This window comes from Colletes gigas, unplaced genomic scaffold, assembly GCF_013123115.1.
Source record: "Colletes gigas isolate AHSC1104 unplaced genomic scaffold, ASM1312311v1 Colletes_gigas_Sc00011, whole genome shotgun sequence".
NCBI classification, from domain to species: Eukaryota; Metazoa; Arthropoda; class Insecta; order Hymenoptera; family Colletidae; genus Colletes; species Colletes gigas.
Genome location: NW_025106640.1, coordinates 2,201,125 through 2,220,651, shown reverse-complemented (window position 1 = coordinate 2,220,651; position 19,527 = coordinate 2,201,125). Strand labels below are relative to the sequence as shown.

At 34.2% G+C, this 19,527-nt stretch overlaps 2 protein-coding genes across 3 annotated transcripts in view; both read left to right on the top strand.

Moving 5' to 3' along the window:
- The window catches only part of LOC122398152 (PH domain leucine-rich repeat-containing protein phosphatase 2), a 97,265-nt gene extending 95,375 nt beyond the window's left edge, over window positions 1-1,890 (top strand). Inside the window, exons 16-17 of the mRNA XM_043397814.1 lie at window positions 146-386; window positions 499-1,890. Of these exons, the coding sequence (XP_043253749.1) occupies window positions 146-386; window positions 499-957 (700 nt within the window). The 3' untranslated portion in view covers window positions 958-1,890. The remainder of the gene's footprint in view (window positions 1-145; window positions 387-498) is intronic.
- A 2,126-nt stretch (window positions 1,891-4,016) lies between these two features.
- On the top strand, window positions 4,017-18,867 carry LOC122398134 (glycerophosphocholine phosphodiesterase GPCPD1-like). Of its 2 annotated transcripts, XM_043397770.1 has the most exons (15): window positions 4,017-4,255; window positions 10,550-10,780; window positions 10,852-11,054; window positions 11,412-11,581; window positions 11,669-11,850; window positions 11,931-12,065; window positions 12,148-12,261; window positions 13,932-14,085; window positions 14,169-14,316; window positions 14,407-14,632; window positions 15,682-15,837; window positions 15,910-16,337; window positions 16,411-16,552; window positions 16,616-16,691; window positions 16,769-16,930. In XM_043397770.1, exons 2-15 carry the CDS (start codon window positions 10,634-10,636, stop codon window positions 16,786-16,788), a joined length of 2,301 nt encoding a protein of 766 aa, XP_043253705.1. In that variant the 5' UTR covers window positions 4,017-4,255; window positions 10,550-10,633; the 3' UTR covers window positions 16,789-16,930. The 2 variants fall into 2 exon arrangements, with proteins under 2 accessions (XP_043253705.1, XP_043253704.1); XM_043397769.1 differs by having other exon boundaries at window positions 16,616-18,867.
- The last annotated feature ends 660 nt before the right edge of the window (window positions 18,868-19,527 follow it).

Here is a 19,527-nt window from a genome sequence, read left to right as displayed (position 1 = left end):
TATTTGTTAAAAATTGTTCTCAGCAAAGGGATTCGATTGTCTAGTTAAATTACGTCGGAGAGACACCTCTTGCCCATAGATGTCTAACACAGCAATTCTATTATTATCAAGTAATCTATATAAAAATTTATGATGAACGATCCAGGACAAACAAAGCTCATAACGGATCTGGCAGATACTTCAAGAATCGTCGACCGGCGCAAGAGAATGAGAGTCCACCGTACAAGGATGACAGAAGCTCGCCGAGTGGTCAGTCCGATCAAGCCAGCGACAGCACTTTTAAGTCGAGACATCCTTCCGGTAGAGTCTGGTCTGGAAGCGCCGCTTCCAGGGCCACGAACAAAGCACGCCAAAGCGTTTTCGTGAACGAAAATGGCACGAGAAAGGTAACACGAACGGGTCGTCCATCGATTTGTCTAAAGACGATCGATTGTATGGTCAGAAACGTTCATTGATATTTTAAATATTCAATGGTAGCTAATGAGTTCATTTTTGCAGGTATCGACCTGCCTCGCGGCGCAAGAAGACACCGTGTCGGAGAGGTCTGGTGCCCTCAGCGAAGAGCAATTTCGTTGCTGGGAGTACATGCTGGAGCAAAACACTCAGCTCTTGTTCGACAAGGAACTGGACACCTTAACGAGGACGCCGCTGCGCAGAGGCCAATCGAGATCCACGCCTCAATTAGGAAGCAATTTGCCTTTTCTGTCGAAGAGGTTCGGTAGCGCCAGATCCTTTAATCCTTCCCTGCCGCGGCCCCCCATCGTACGATTCGGTAGCGGAAGAAGATTACTGAACGGGGGTCCGAACGCGGCTTACTTTGGCAGCCTTCAGAGGCTGATGCCGTACAATCTCGAATACGATTTCGCGGTCATCCAAGAAAGAAACGGTTTAGACTCTTTGGAACAGGACGCGACGCGGATGCAACAGTATTGGGGGGTAGCTACGACCGAGTTGTGATCTAGAACGAAGCCCGATTTTGAAATTGTGATACGATGTCGAAAGGTATATCTTATCATTATTAACGATCGATACGAAACGTCGATAGATATATTGGGCTGTCAACAAAGATATTAGGAAACCCTTTCTTGCTTCGATGCGAGATATAGTAACGCAGAGTCTCTCAAACTGCTGTCCAAGAGCCAGCGGAAGTCCACAAATTCTCAGAAGAAAGGGAATATTTTATCCACATTATATTCATAAAAAAAATCTTAAATATTTAGAAACACTGGAAAATCGAAGAATTCTTTATTACTATTCGATAAAAAAAATTTATTATTGAGTAGTAATAAAAAGTTTCAAGAAGAACTAAGGTTTTAAAAATAGGTATTTCATTCTAATTTAGGAGGCTCGTTAAATAGGTTTGAGAAATACTACTGTAATTGATAAAACGACACTCGTGATCTTTATCCTTTTTTCAGCCATACAATTCTTTTTTCGTCGACTCGAAACTTTCACTGCTAGGAAACGAAGACAATGAAGGATATAAATAGAATAACGTTACGTAATCGGTGTGTTTCAAACCAACGTCGATACGCTTTAAAGATTTGGTAACAGACTTGATAAAAAAACTCGTTAGTTTTCAATCGTTATGTAATTATACCTTTCAACGAAAAAGTATGGAACGTTATAAGGCATCATAATATGAATGTAAATATTACGGTAAACACCCAACAACGTCGAACGAAAATAATAGAAAGGGTGTTAAGTGTAACAAGTGGGGCGTACTTACAAAAATGTTGTACATAGTAAATCATGTATTATATTCTAGAATGCACGTGACGTACATGTACAGACACGTGTTTAGTCGTGACAACTAATCGAGATAAGTTATCGTGAAGCCAAACCGTGAACTAAACGTTTGTATGATATGTGTGACTCTATTCAAGTAGCAAACAAGGCGATCTCTATTTGTACCGAGTATACGATTACGATGTATTTGAGGAATCGGATCGAAATAGTTTCGAAATAAAGTTTTCGAATATTGATTTCGTTCACGCTTATTTTAAATTTAAAATCGATCATCTGCAAAATTGTTCTCTTGTCTGTAATGACTATGAAAAAAAACCTATTTTTGTACCGAAACAAAATATAGCGACTTGCGTACCTGAAATTACTATAAACAATCACCATATTTATAATTAATATCTTGATTCGTTGACCCGAAACTGTACATTGCTTAGACCCCCTTTTTTTAATGTTTTTTTTAAACGCACGGTGATAAATTAAGAAACTCGTATTCTCAGACATCATTCATTATCTTTGTTTTTCCGCCATCTAATGCCTTAACAACGACCTTGATAAGTATTATCTTATTTGTCGAGAGAATTAAACTATCTCGTTCCTCTATCGCAACGAGCACTTTTTTATCAAACTGACACTTTAAACAAGATAAGTGTAAGGAATAGACCTTTCTTTTGCTCTTTGCCATCAATCTGTTTACATAAAGTACAAGATATGATCTTTTAACTTTCAGTTTACAGAATGTTCCCATTTAAGCGATACTTCCTGTATAGTCGGAAGCTGACCATTGAGATAAGACGTTTACCGAGTATTATAACCTCAAACAGAAAGACTAGATCATTTTACTTTTCTCGATCTCAACTAATGTATCTACGATTACAGTCATTAATTTATATTAATATAGAAACTTTCAGTCGTGCAATGACCGTTGATTATCGGTAATTTATCAATTAGAAAGGTTTCGAACATTCTGTTTTGTACGTATAATTCGTTTTCTAACATAGGAATTTAACATTATTCTTAAGATAGTAGTTTTATAGATCATTTTAAAAATATGGAAAAAGCAGGTGGACTCCCCCCTCCCCCAAGCCTTTAATCTTGAACATGGTAACTTCAGGCTCAGACTTTCCAAGATTTAGTAGATTGTGCAATCTCGAGTACTCTCTTTATCCGCGATCTAGATTGCTAACATTTGCCTTATAATTGCTAACAAGTACTCGTCCTGAAGTAATTAATTGCAAGCATGAAATTTCAAAATATCTATAATCTTACGATTACAAAGTTCCGTTTTCGAATCTTATTGTTTAATCGGGCGTTGTATGTGCATCATCAACAACCACATTATCGGAGAAGTGAAGTGGTTTATCCGCTACGTGTACGTCACATCCATTGCGTATCAGTCGCTTTTGACGCTATTCGAAATTTTAATGCACAATTTTTATAGATTATTTCCATATTTACACAACAAAACTGAAGACGTAACCGTTCCCGGGGCAGAACAGGTCATTTGTTATTAACACATCCCTGCGTATAACCTCCACTACGAAATAATGTGGTTTTTAATTCTTGGTTAGGTTTCGAGCTTCTCTATTCCTAAGACGGATCGTTTAGAGCATTGAAAAAATTGTCATGTACTAAGGAAGAACAGAAATTATCTGCGGAATTATTCTTATTTTTCGTTTTAAAGAGAAAAAGACCGTAAAAAACGAAATAATTGCTGCTGTTAATTGTACGTAACATTGCGTAAGCGAAACATCGAAACCGTTCTGCATGACCAATATATTTATATGACATCCATAGATACAATGAACTCGTGACAGGCGCCTCCTATTAAATTTTTCCATTAAACAGAACACGCCTTCGATCATAATAAGTTAACCACACGTGTTTGAACCAGAAATCACTAATCAGATAACAGACATCCCCAAATATTGAGGTTTCGTAGGTAAAAACAAGGTCGAATTGAAAGCTAGATTACAATGCACGTATGTACATACTTGAGACCAGGAATTGATATCTTCAATATGTAAATATTATGTTCAACTATTTCATTTTGGTGTTATGTCGAGTGTTTACGAAGTGTTTGCGCGCGTGTGGTACACAAATTGTGTTGACACAGGTAGACGCAAGTGTACGAGCTTGCATAAATGTGGAACGCGTCGCGGAGTCACGTGCGTAGGTAAAGCAGAAAAGGAAATTGGACGAGGAGTGGGGGGAGAGTTGTGTTGGGTTTGCATAACCTGATTGAAACTCGACGCAACCAGTCTGTAGTAGCTCACCAACGGCGAAGGTTGTGTTGTTACGTTTTGGCGACTCGTCTCTGCCGTCATTTTTCCCTCGATCGTTTTTCTCGTAATTGTGTGTCGAAATATCTGTAAGAACCTTTTTCATCGCGATGTGTGCACGCGTTACGTACTCGTCGGTGAAACACCGTGTGTTTACTTTTTATAGATAGTTCGTCTGCTATGATACCCACTAGAAGAAGAGCTTGACTCGGAACACGTGTTAAAATTCAGTGAGTAACGTAGAACGCAATATCACGATTACCAACACCGCTTACCGAGCCATTAACACGAAAGTATTTAACTTTTTATACATAATGGATCGTGTGACTTTGTAAATTTGTTTTCAAGGTGTGTTCGAATCTGCTATCTCGTGTTATGTACCATTCCAAAAGCACGTTTATTTTCTATAGAAACGACGAATCGATTTATTCTCGAGGCCGATATGTACAGGGTACGTTTATTTCGACATAAAATGAACACCAACCATATGTGCAGCCTAATAATTTATTAAGGTATAATTTTGAATGGCAATAGTGTTTTCCAATTTGAAGTATCCGTCGACTTTTTATGCTCGTTAAATTATCCGTGGTTGTTTGAAAACCGTACAGTGAAACCATATGTGAACAATGCCACCGAAATCCTTTTGAATTAAATCGAAAGTCCACGTACGATTCATTGCCAGTCGATGTTGTATTGAATTATCACAGAGTTGCGATTACGGTTGACACGCAGTGGAAACAGTTTTTTATCGGCTTGCAATGAGTTTTGCGCGTAGTGTGTTCCAAAGGACGAGATAAAAACATAATATTATTTACATCTAGAAAGGCATTGCACGAAATCATTTTTAAATTGATATCTTATTTATGGCTGGATTTCTTTATTGTTTTATTACGTTGTTTATCGTTGGGAACTGAACAACTGTTTGCACAAGGATTTTTGGCAGGCCTGTCTGTGAACACGGCGGGGAATAACAGTTCCAATAAGTGTTTTTCGAGGAAACAGGCTTCAGGTCGTGCAGTTAAACTTTACGATTCGTGGGAACCAAGGAAAAATAACGCGAGGGGAAATATTTTGAAAATTCGCGTTATCTGTTTCTATGAAACGTTAAATAACATTTCCACAATAGGTTTCCATAAATTACATAACCGAGCGTTTCCTGATGATGCGTTTAAAAATATAAACAGAGCAGAAATGTTGCTTATGGACTCTGAACTTGACCTTGACGTCTCTTCTCACAGGAAACGTTGGACCCGATAAAATGCAGCTGATTGTCGCTAAGAACTTTCCTAACTTACCATAGGAATAAACTGGTTTCTCTATATCTATAATAAATAAATACATGCTCGATTGTTTTACGTTAGAAATACAAAGGAAATTATTATTTGCATTAAAAATATTTTTAAAAATAGTATCATTTACTAAATATTCTTATCTTATAATTAATACGTAATTTTTTACGCGTTTCAGAAAACGAATATTTTTGTACATACAAGCGAGAAGTGACTAAATTACACGTGTAGTCACGTTAGGTTAACAGGTGGTTTGACTTCTAAAATATCTTTAGTGCCCGATTACCGTGAACGCACTTGGAAGCACACACGGAAATTACAATGGCTGCCTCCAAGGTTGATTAATAAAAACAGTCATGCACGGTGAAGAGAAAAATTGATCGATTTACAGCCAAGGAATTTCTAAGAAATTGAATGGAAGTAAAAAATATTGGAAATTACCGTTACACGTAACGCGTTGCAATAATTCACCTACATTGTAGCTGCTACAGTGCGTTTTGTAGCATTAAAGTAATTCTCTATAATTGCCTTAGTCACCGTGAAATAACGCGTGTCGCGCCAAGAGAGTATGTAATTTAATCACGTGCTGATATTACACAAGCACGAGTACGTATAACGCTACATATAATGAGAAAACTTTCGAAACGAGCCGACACTAATATCAAAAACAACGCGTGCTTTATTCCCTCGCTTTAAAACGTGCACGATCCATCAAATTATCCAAGGCTGTAAAAAGAATGAAAAAACAACTGGCGTTTAAGTGCACTTGAAAAAGTGCAACGCGTGACACAAACGAAATGCACGTAACCCGTAGAGAAATTAACAATTGTAATTTATTATGTTTAACAGAAGCAAAGTTTAAATTACGTATTCAAAGTAACACGTATGTAGTTAGAATTTGCTAGCAACGCAATTTTTTTTAGTCACGTCCGTGCAATTGCTAGCAAGTTTGATCGATATTAATCGATGAATTAGTGAACCGCGTATAGTGATTGTTATAAATTGCGCGACGAAACGAAAACAAAAATATTTTCGATATTTGTTGATAGATAATGCGGGGAACACGTGTAACCAATAATTTTGTTTATGAGCTGGTCGCGTGCAACAATTCTGAAACAAAGGAAATGCCAGCGTGAGCGTAGTTCCGAGTATAAGGCTACGTGTACGTATCAATAATAATAGGACAATGGAACTACAATGCTCGTGCGCCATACTCTTGTTTTCTTTATATCTTTTTTTACACCTTTGTTAAGAATGCACCGCTATGTGCATATACAAACTGAACAGATCAATAAGTAGCATAGTATGACTTTCACAGAGGTTCAATGTTACACGGTGCATTCTAAACCGAGTATTTCTTATTCTCGTTTTCTAAATATTAATTTTTAAATGCAACACGATATTAGTCTTATTTCTTTTAAACAGTACTGATACTTTCTATATAGGCAATATCACAAAAAAAAAAAATAATTAAATAATTTGTACCGAAATTTATAATAGTTATTTAATATGCATATGTGTAATTCCATATCTGACTCTTGAGTACCTCTTGTATGCACATAAGATAGCTTTCAAGTTAATGGAAAAAGCAAATCCAACAAAAAGATCTTATGTTACTTTACAGAGGTTGAGAAACACTGAACGAAGCATTGAACTGTTTCCAACTGAGATTGGCCATATGTATCCAGTCATCTAAATACAATTCTATTTAAAAATACTTATATTTAAAAGAAAGCTGCCTCCTCCGCGCCCAATACGCTAATTTGTATACATGCATTCTCAACTTACATAGTTACTTTGTTTCGCTGTTTTTTCGCGTTATTAAAAGTCGAATTGTACGAATACAATGTATCTTAGTTTCAAAAGTTAGTTTCGAAACTGAAAGAAAATTTAATTCAATATGTGTAATACAACTGGGTATTTTAAAAGACAAGTTTTTACTTTCCAAGAAACTAAAATTAACCTCTGCAACAAGGGTTACAAGTAGGACGTTCGGATTTATAAATAATCGCGTTGAAAATCGTGTAAAAAAATTTTAGAGGTTATGTAACAAGTTTGAACGAAATTATCTCTGTTACGTAAAGTAGAGGATCCAGTAAATCTTTGCACTCACCTAAATAGATTAATGATACGTGTATATCTATCGGAAGATGTCACGTGCAACAATATAACATACAACGTACATTGCATTTCTCTGTTGCTAAGCGAGGAGAACGAATATCTCTGTTCAGAACTAAACAAAAATGCTTAACGTGTTGTAATTGCCTTTCATCGTTTAGTCTAATCTTGCTTAAGAGGATGATTTAATAATTTTCATCATACGTTAATCGAATGAGGCTTAACGCGTAAAAATATGTTGTATCAGTCATAAATTCTAAATAAAAAAAATTAAATATTAATAGTGGGAGTATCACATGTCGCTGCATGCCTGTGTACATGAGTCAACATTTTTCAACCTTTTTTTTTTTAGTCTTATTTTTATTACGTGATGTAACGATGCATATCGCTCCTAACGCATTAAAAATTTTAATTTTTAATTTTATTCCCTGGAATCTTAAAATTTCTATCGATCGAAGAATTGGAAACAATATTACGTGTTGTCAATTGAAATTTCAACACAGATAATGTATACATCGAGTATGAATTATGGATGTCTAACAAGAAATGTTTAGTGCATAACCAAAAAATACTTGAAGAAATATTACGTTCTAAGTTATTTGCAGTCGGTAAATTGCAATTCCTAGTAACTGGATAATAACTAATTGTAGGCTTTTTATACGTCTTTATTCTTACTCTGTGCAACTTTCACATTTCGATGAAACAAAAACATGAAATATTTGTTTTAGCATAGAGTAGAAAATATTTCAATTGATTTGTATGCGATTGAAATGCCCGTCTATTGGGGGGCCATTTATAAAAGACGGAATATATGAGTTGTGTTATTGATTCTGTTTGAATCGAGTGGCTTCTAGATATAATTAACTGAACGTCTTGTACATAGTTACGAAAAAATACATAGCCATAATATCGACGTACAATTTTACATTAAATTGAATTTCCTCTTTTAATGCGTTGCAACTCTTACCGTAGGTCTTCCCCCCATGATTGATCCGGACATTTTTCTAACGACTGATTTCCGGTTGTCCACTATTACCCTTCTTCCCACGAAATATGTTATAAATCGTCTTTTTCTACGCATTCGTAGAAAAAGAATAAAATATCCTATAACGTAGAAGAAATACTCAATTTAATGCATACTGATATTCTTTTATAACTCTTTAATATTTGGTTATCTAGTTATTATTGTTTTAATCTACGGGGGCAATATTTTCTAATACTACTAAAATCAAAATGTACACAAAGTGCATTGCACTCAGAGAAGATGACTGATATTTCACGAACAAAGTAACTAAATTTGTTTAGAAATAATATTGAACGAACGAAAATCGTAAATTATTTTGCATTGCAACTTAACAATCTTTCTCAGAAGTTAGCGTGAAAAGATTAAAAATACGTCGATTACATAAAATTTAGTGATGAACTTAGTTGGTCGTAATAATTTATCGTACGTTTAATAAAATAGATACGGGATATTTATATAAATATCTTTATTTTGTTAACAATGCATTCTTTATTGTACCAGTCGCAGTATGGCGAACAGGAAGTAACTGCATGAAATTCCAGACTGTAGCATTTGAAAGTAAACACTTACACGTTTATGCAAAGAGGGATATTGTTAATATTTCTATACTACAATTGCTAATTTCATTAGTGACCTATGTATTAACATATAAAATTATAAGAATGATAATTTTCGTGTAGCAGTGGATTTGTATTTAGTTTGAATCAGTGATTCTACTGAGCCACCACGTCGTCACTTCCGCATTTACGGTGTTGCCAGATCGGTCACTGTTTCATACGCAAAGGAAAAAGTATTGCGGTTGTGTTGGGGTAGTAGTGTTGTGCCAGTAGGTCGTTTCATGACAGTTAAAATAGGTGTGTTGTGTTGTCAAAAGATAAATTATGAAAAATTCGATTAAAAATATGGAGCGCCTACCCTGCGCATTCGTTAAATAACACGTACTTTTGCACAAGGTGAAGACCAGACTGCCAATCAAACTTCGAAGTAAAACCCATCGATCGTTCTCAGTATAATAGGTAAACCACGTTTTCAGGAATAAACCGTTTCAGTTTGTTAAATTAATCCGTCCTAGCAAACGAAATTTGCGTTTTCGTTATTTTCGATATTTTTTCTCTTGTCTCTGCACGCCCGACATTTTGCTCGAAAGTAATTTTCAGACTTTCTTTCATTACTATTTCCTTATACGTACGACTTTTTCTTTATGACTTTACAAAAATGTCTGCTTCCTAAAAATTTTAGTGACTTCTGTATCGTCCACTGTATGTACCACGTTCGTGTGTGGTTGCACCTGTGTTTTGTTAAATATACAGTACAACATGATTACTTTAATATTTATTTATTATTTGCATGGATTGTATCATTCATGAATTCGTTATTAAACAATCTGGGAATGATACCTTTGATTGATGAAAAAATAAGTGTTCTTTGCTTGTGTGTTCATCACTGATATAGTTTTTATGTTACACATATTTTGTTATACCACATTTTATTGTGTTATACTTTATCTGCATAAAGTTTGTTAACATTTAAAACATATTTGCACTGTGCTATTAATATGAAAAAATGTTTTGTTTGATCAATAGTAAGTCATTTTTTGTTTAATGGATCATTTGCATTCAAAATGTTTTAATATTTGTATAGTTATTTCTGTGGCTTCTATTTATAGTTTGAGGTTTATAAATTATTTATCATTGAATGTTAAATAGATTTTATAATTCATATAAATTTTATTCAATATTTATATACCTATAACAAAATGCACCTATACTTTTTATGAATCACTCATTACCAATTTTACAACCCTTAAAAAAAGAAATTAATTAAATTTGTGGGTTGCATATGTAAAATAATTAATTTGATAATATTTCATACATTGCTACTATTGAATATACTTACAAACAATAACTTATTTAAAATAATTATACATTATGTAATATAATATGTAGTACACATACAATACCAAACTTACATTTAATAGATAAAGAATATAAAATTAGAAGAGTATACTAAAATTGTCTGTGTAGTAGTTATCTCAATAAATTTGATAATGCAACTATTACCTAGCATCCCTTACATCAAGTCCCTTATTACAGAAAATTATACTGATGTGAATTGAACACACCTTGAAACAGACAATTGAAAGAGAAAAACAGTGAGAAAAAGAAAATTATAGTAATATGCAGCGGATATGGTTTATAGAGAACAAAGAAGCAGAGGAATCGAAGCAGCCAGAGGCACCACGTGAGATTAACTTCATCGAGGTGGCGGCTGAACAAACATCAGACATGAGGGGATCTAAAAGGGATTGGATTTTTAGAGTTCGGGTAATTATTACTAATTTCTATTTTACCAATAGCTGTTCAAATTTTTCTACATAAAAATTTTGTTTATTTAGGTGCACAAGCTGGAGAAAAGTGAAGTTTTATACGTGGTGGGTAATTTACCTGAACTGGGTGCTTGGAATCATAACCAGGCAATTCAGTTGTCGCAAGAACATGGCAGTCGGGATTCTCCTATGTGTTTTGATAATAATAGTAGTGGGGAATATTACAGTGATGATGGACATAATGCAGGAGACATGTTTCGCGATGAAGATGAGTAAGTGTAGCTCAAATTTTTAACATACATATGACCATCATAAACTGTGTGGCCAGTTATATTCTACTGTATATTTAATTTAATGAGAGCAACGAAAAATATCTTCCACAATTGCATCCCTGCGTTTCTTTAAATTTACCGAGAAAGCTTATACTTACTTAATTATATTATAAGTTTCGATTTCATGTGTATGTTGAACTTGATCGCATCGCTAACTACTAGTACTCGACCAAACATATCATTCTTTTGAAAGATCTGAATATTTATCACAAAATATATTTAATATGTATTTATTTTTAAAAAATTTCGAACATAAAATGAATACTATTGTATGTATATCGAGATTACGAATTTCAGAAGTGGGCAAATATTTTCACAAAAAGTTGCACTCCCCATCGATACTGATGTGGTGTTTCGATACTTCGTTGCCGTTATTTGTCAATCTAACGGTACTAAAAATTCGGCCAAGACTCTCCTCATTCGTAGATGGGAGACTCATATGATACCACGTGTGATTAAGAAAAACAGTATGTAGTTAAATTAAAAAAATTTAATTATTCATAAAATGATGCTTTTATTTTACATTGTAAGGTCAAATAAACAATTTGTTACAGCACCTAGTAATTTTACTAGCGATTCATCATTGCCAGATCCAGACAAGTTTGGTTATTATAATGGGTACTGTAAGATTGAACGCGGATGGTTGACAGATGAAACTGTGATACAATTTAAGCTTTTTAATAATCCAATTAAACTATGGAAGAACCGATTACAAAATAGAAAAGTTCACATTAAAGTATGCGTCCATAATTAATGTTATTTCTTTATAAGGTGATATTTAGAAATTGAAAATTAAAAAATGTATTTGTGTTGTAGATGACACCTGTAAATCTGGTTAGACACAATTCTCTAGAATTACAGCAATTTGGAGGCGATTGTGTAGATGATAGTCTTTCTATGGATACTCAGGATGTTATTGATCAACCTGCTTTCAGTATTACGGAAATTGCTGTATGTATAATTTTATTATATTTTATGATAATCAATGTTTGCATTGAAACTCTTGTAACTATGCATTACTAAACGATATCAGGTGATGAATGATGAAGAGGAGGCTCGTTTCAAGATTCAGGAACAATTTGGCCGAGCGTATAACGAAGATGAATTTATTGTCTTCAATGTTGCAGTTCGATATCCGGAAACTATCGTAAGTATTCGCATAGAGAATCCCATGTGGAAGTCATCGTAAATACACAACTCTATGAGTTAACCATTCGTTGGTATTTATTGCTTGCATTGTTTGTATTTTTTGTAACATGTATTATGTACTTAGGATAAACCTTCGATTTTTATTCCAAAATCAACATTTTCTATCTTCTATATGGACAAATCTACAAAAGGTAACATCAAAGGCATTGTTTTCGGTAATATATTGACTAACGCTATAAAAAGAAACATGGTATCCCCCTTTCGGTTTGTCATGTTGGCGTCGATGGCAAAAGTACATCTTTATTTAATGTATATGGCACGTAAATGAATAAATAATTGATTTAAAAAAGTATAGGCTTGGCAGAGCAATAAATTACGAACCAGTGGTAATTCATGAGAGAATTAGACACACTAAAAATACGCATTGACCATACCATGTGAGTTTTCAGTAGACCACCAGTAGGCTGGCCACGTCTTCTCTCGCGACTTGTTCAAATTACTTGGTAAAAGATAATTAAACTTGTTCAGCAGCTATTGCCCTCCTTGGATACCAGAAGCGATGTCACGTGTACTGGCCTGGAACGAGAAGACAACCGTCAGCTTTGTACAAAGCAAGACCTCTGGTGCAAATGACGATGCTAACATGCAATCCGATGTATCGATGCTAAGCATCGACTACCACTTTACATCTGTGTCACATGACATCACACAGAGATATGATGGTTTTGATTGTCGTTCACCCTACCGTGCCTATCCTTCGGCTAGTTTCTCGTAAATCAGTAAATTTCTACGAAGTACATTGTTCACTAAGGAAAGAAATTTTTCTAAGTAACGAGATCACGATCGAGATTATTGGATTTAATCAGAGCATAATTTGTTACGCAGACCCACGCGATTTATTTGTAACACGATGTTGGTTTACGTGAGTCACAGCCGTCCTAAGCAACCCTAAGAATTTAGAGATATCAACGCTGTCACACCTCATATCCATCTGTGTGCGTCGAAAATGGTGAGGCTCCCATCACTCCTATATCCTTTTAGTGTACTGCTAATATTTTCTAGCTTTGACCAACTCTACTGTACCGTACGTGGCATCGCTGCGCGACCATTGCCAGACTAAGCCGTCAGAATCTTCTGAATCTGAATTACAAACTTTGCAGACTTGATATTGAAATTTAATAATGAATGATCGGCAGGTGTTGCGGGATACGCGTCCCCCGGGCAGAGTACAGCATTTGGCCATTATTGGTCTGGTTCATTGCTAGATTATGTAGGAAGTAAATTATTCGTCCATTGTTTTCTCACCCACTAGTAATTTGTTGCTCTTGCCTGCAATTATTCAAAACTGCCAAACAAAATTTATACAAAGTACAATAAAAGATTTACAAATGTCTCGAACAACATAATTTAATTCCTACGCTTTTTAGTGATCAAGGATCGTAAATAATGTGCCATAAATTCTGACACATTAGAATTTCTAATTTCATTGTTCCTCAGTACAGAAAAATTTCGAAAAAGTTTCTTCAAACTGTATGACCTTGATCATTGGATTTAATTAATGTTGATGCAAGCTCTATAACGGATGAGCAAAAAATACTGATGCAAGCATTTGGTGTTGTCGTAAATAGTTGTATTTTTCCATATATATTAAGCAGACTGTTTTTTCAGGCATATTTAGTGGACTACTACGTGTACAGCTCAAGATGTTTCCCAGGAGAACCACCCAACCATATCGGTTTCAGCTACATCTTGCCTAGTACATTGCAATCTAGCGTTGGGCTCTTGACAGTACCAATTACAAGCACGAAACATAGACCAATTGGTAGGGTATTAATTTCTGTTTATATTTATTATTAAATGCGATTCTTCTCGCGTTATTATAAATAATTTTTTTTTTCGCGATAGGACAACTTACAGTGGAATATGTTGTGATAAAACCAATTCCGGATTATCCGTGGGATATGAATATTTCATATGCAAAACATTGGGAACAACGGTGGTCTGGTTTAGATGTGGGGCACAGGGGGCTAGGCACATCTTTTCAAACAAAAAAGTAAGCGAATGCACTCTGGTCTATAGGAAAATTAAATTCCATTTTTAATAGTTTTTTTTATATAAAAGTCGTGTATTGTTTTGTTTGCAGTTGCGCAAATGTACGTGAAAATACAATAGCTTCTCTAAAGACTGCGTCACATCATGGCGCTGACATGGTTGAGTTTGATGTGCAGTTGTCCAAAGACCACGTACCTGTTATTTATCACGATTTCTTTGTATCCATTTCACTAAAACGCAAGAAACAAATAGAAGCTATGGACATGCTGGAAATACCTGTTAAGGACCTTACATTAGAGCAGCTACATTTATTAAAGGTATATTCTATACATATATTTATTCTACTCTTCTGTGAATTATATATTACAAAATGGTTTATATAATCAAAATTATATTATTTTCATCGACATCGTACTCATACTTTCATATTCAACTTTACAAGCTTTAATATATTCAAAAAGAACTTTACAAATTTTATTTTATATTTTATTGTAAAATAGAAAATAGAAACTATTAAACCTTATTTCTGAATATATAAATCTCCGTCACTGGCACGATTAATATGATCCATCTAATAATACAATCTCCTTCATCCAACATTAACAAATCGAATGTGGCTTTTTAGAATGCGGCAGTCTATGTTACGCGTATTAATGTTTCGCTTTTTATGTCCTTTTTTTGTATCGAAGGAGAAATCGATCATTTCAGGGATTGTGTCGTATGTAGCTACATAGACATATAATCATGAACTTATAGGTGTGATTATACATACCTATTCGTATTTATTTAATATTCAACAGGATTTTTATTACCCGGGAGACTCGTTGGGTAAGGTGCTGTATTTCGTTGATAAAGCTGAACAGGGGGTTAACCAACTGGTGAGCTTTCATATCGCTTGCACCGCCTAACTCGTCGCCAAAATGTATAACCAATTGTCATTTGTACACGTTGATGCATGCTCGTTCAAAAATTGAATCTAAAACCAACTAAAGTTGATTTTTCAGATCACATCATCGTGCTATTATACGTGGCTATCAAAATCATACAATTAGTCTGCAATATATACATTTTGTTTCGATTAAAAGCTAAAAGGTTAACCCTGGTATTGTATATAATAAAAATAATTCGATCGATAATATTTTGTTAATGTAATGTCGTTAAATCACATTTGCAAAACTGTTGGGGAAATTGTAAGGATTACTTTTAATATATTCACACGACTACAAAGTATTTGCTTTGTCGTCCAGCTTTAAAAAGTATCCCAAACATCATATGAACTGTACCAATTTTTTAATCTAACAGAACTATGCTGAACGACTCTTCTCCTTTGTATATATTGTAAATAAAAGTTTCTTTTCTTTTACAGGTTTATCATGTGGCCGAAGGCCGAGAAAAGAATCCAAGATTTTTTGACGAAGATCTAGAAGATCATCAGCCTTTCCCCACACTTCAAACCGTACTACAAGAGTTGGAGCAACATGTTGGCTGTAATATAGAAATTAAGTGGACTATGCAGCTGAAGGTAAAAACTATAAATCTAATTCTGTTCGTTCTGTCGTTATTTACTTACGAGTTGTGTAATATGTATACGCAGGATGGCACGTTCGAGTTGAACCATCCTTTCGATCTCAACCTGTATTTGGATACTATACTGAAAGTCGTACTGGAATATGGGGGGAATAGAAAGATTGTTTTCTCGTCCTTTAACCCAGATATTTGTGCCATGATTCGTCTTAAACAGAACAAATACCCGGTAGTATTTCTGACACAAGGCGTGACTTCAAAGTACCCCACTTACCACGATCCGAGATGTCAAACGATACCGATGGCTGTTAGGCACGCTATAGCTGCCGATATCTTAGGAATTAACGTCCACACAGAAGATATTCTTAGGGATCCGTCGCAAGTTAATTTTGTAAAGGAAGCCGGATTAATTATTTTCTGCTGGGGGGATGACAATAATGACAAAGCCACCATCCAGCATTTAAAGAAACTTGGATTACACGCAGTTATTTATGACAAGTTAGTAATTTTTTGACAGAGAATTTTTTATTGTAATTAAAAATATGCTACGATGATTTAATACTATTCGCAGAATCGATGAGTATAACGCAAAAGAAGTCAAAGAGAGCATATTCCTGATCGATGCTAGGGAAAGCCAAAAGGCGCTGATTGCTTTGGCGCAGTGCAATCAAACTGGTCAGCCGCAACAAACTTGCCCTCTCAATTCAGAAACGGTAAATATGTGCATGAGCTACGGCACGCGTGGAACCAACATTGTGAACGATTTCTTATTTCAGGATTATTACATGGACGTCAACAAATCGCGAAACATGATTACAACTACATCAACTGCGACCTCCCACTCGACATTTGGTAAGAATACTATTGATGGCGATAATACATCATATCCCATGACAACTGTTAAATTACCAAGTACATGTGACCATCAGGAGAGCAAAGAGATCAGTGAAATGGCGAAAGATTTTAGCGATTGCGCAAAGTCCTTCGGCTACTCGGTAAAAGCTAAAAGCATCTCAGACTTAGTTTGCGGACAAACGACGGCGCTGCCCGAGTTTTATGGAGAGGACGAGTCTGCGAAAGATTGTCTTTGATGTTTCTCTTTTAAGAAGCCGTTTATGTCTTGGTTTTGATACGGAAGGCATTATTTAGAGGAGGACCTATCACGAGAAAAGGGAGAGACCTGAAGGAAACGTTTTGTAACTCATAATTTACTATAATACTTTACGTCAAAGGGATTAAACGATTAAGGTTCCCCGCAAGTCCTAAGATCCAGAAAATCCGGATCGTCTTAATGGCCATTACGCAAAATTTATACGCAGAATAGTGCATAAAAAGACGACCGCTTGTTGTACATTTCGAAATCATTTTATCATTCCTGCGATCGGTCGACTTAATTGTCCATTTGATATGTTACATCCTATTTTGACTGTAGAAAAAAAAAAAAATTGTTAACTCCTTTTATTTTGTTCGTGGTAGGGGTGAATACCCGAGTTGCAAGTTTTTAGTACAAATATCTCCAATATTTTCACTTAGTTCGTAAAAAAATATCACCTTTCATATTTTTTTTTCCTTTATCGATTGAAAATTTAACTTAAACTAGATGACAGTTAAGCGACATTAAAAAAACTATATGACGTTATGAGTATGTACTTTTTCTATAGGTTATCGGAAAAGAAACAAAAGAGAACATGATTGCTTCTGACAGCTTGAAATTAAAGAGCTGCAGATTATTTTTGTGTATGTAAGACATGTCACGTTCATTTATTTATGTTTAAAAATATTTGTAATATAACATCTTAGAAATAGAAAAGATTAACCGAAAGATCTTTGTTAAAAGTATCTTTATCTGCGAATGTAAACTCGGTATGATTATAAACAGAAAAGAAGATTATTTTTCGTCCATATTACGTAGTATGATGTTTGTTACGATTAACTTAATTATATGCATATAGTGATCATTTTAGAAAATTCAAAATAACTTTCTTTTTATTACGAAACAAGTACAATCTTAAACATTTGAAATTCATACATTCGCTTTATAGGTACAACTTTTCTGTCCTGGACTCCGATGTCCGATTAATCTTGTAATAACTGCATCAGTGACAAAACAAGTAGCACGCAATTATCTTTTCAAAGTTTTTACCAGAGAAGATAATTTATACCACTTTACCGCATTGGTAGGACGCTATACGATTAAAGAAGAGAGCGATTGTATCAATCGTTAAGATTCTGGCAACATACAGAATATCTGTTGATGGTTTAAAAAAGTATTCCACAAATATGTTATGGGATCCACATATGATTTAATTGCACATATTACCGTGCGTAAAGCGTGGTGGTTGCTGATTCTTTCTATTGTCATAGAGGCTATGCATTGTAATAAACCAGTTAACGGATATTAATCGGTTTGATAAGTTTATAATTAATACATTGGTAGAATTTTGCAAATTCCGACACATAGGTTAATGCGTTACAGTCTTCGAGTGTACACTGATAAACTTGATATATATTTCAGATTTCTAATTACGTGTATGTTTTTATCTCTCCCTGTTAATGATAAAGTGAATACGGAAGAAGTGATTATAAATACAATAATCAAACGATTTTGTAAAAATTCTACAAATATCCAGAAACGTAAATAAGATATTATATTTTTGCATTTGCAAATTTGAACCTTCTAACTTGATTACTAAGAGTACCTGACTTAAAAGTAGTTATCGAATCTAATATATAGTGAACGCATTATGGGTAATTTATTTCTCACTGCAGCAAGAATTTACCAAAAGTCGAATAATTAAATGAATTACAAATAAATTTTAATACAATGAATGCAGAAATCAGAGCGCCATACCGGTCTTTCTATTCGTTTTTATTCACAAGTGCATATAATAAATTATTAATGATTTTATGAGAGACGAATTAATATTAATGAAGTACTTCTTGTTTTCTGTTTTGCTAATTTACATTTTAAAAATTGATCGAATCATTCATTGAAATCACCTTAGTTATTTAAACAGTATTTGTAATTTCTAAGTAACTTATTCTAGAAAAAAAAAAAAATAAAAAGATGTAAATGCTATTACTGTTGTAACGATATTTATTTTCGAAATAAAAGTTAATAGATAAACTATTAATATTTATAAAGGATATTCTCGAAGGAAGTAAATTTTTCAAGGACGTAATTTTGCAATTACATTTTTAATAAACTTATCACGAAATGAATTATAAAAAGAAATCAATACTTCTATTCCATGTGTACTTAAACAGCTCACCATGTACATACTTCGTCATTTTCCCATAAATTTCAAATACAACCCAATCCTTTCTACCCAAACTGCAAAAATATTAATAAATGAAAAATCCAACGTTCGTTCAATGAAACAAGTATCCATTTTTAATTTAGTGAAACGATTAACGGGATATTTCAAATTTGTGTATTTTGCGTTTTAAAAGTAGAAACTAAAATACAATTTTTCATTGTTTGAGTAAAGTTACATATACAATATTATAAATATTTTACTTATATTCGTTTTGTCGTTCGTCGTTTAAAATAGTATTTCAAGTTTTATCCAAGTTTATATGCGATTGTTTAAAGTAAATTTTACGTTCCACGGCAGTGCAGATAAAATGAAATTTTCAAATACAGTTTCAAACGTTTGTCGTAAATAGGATATTTTATTCAAGCTCT

Excerpts from the sequence above, each read along its gene's own strand:
- LOC122398134 (XM_043397769.1), top strand. The coding sequence starts at position 10,634 with ATGCAGCGGATATGGTTTATAGAGAACAAAGAAGCAGAGGAATCGAAG. Across the intron at positions 10,781-10,851 it reads ATTGGATTTTTAGAGTTCGG|GTGCACAAGCTGGAGAAAAG; the intron begins GTAATTATTACT and ends TTGTTTATTTAG. Across the intron at positions 11,851-11,930 it reads ATAGAAAAGTTCACATTAAA|ATGACACCTGTAAATCTGGT; the intron begins GTATGCGTCCAT and ends TTTGTGTTGTAG.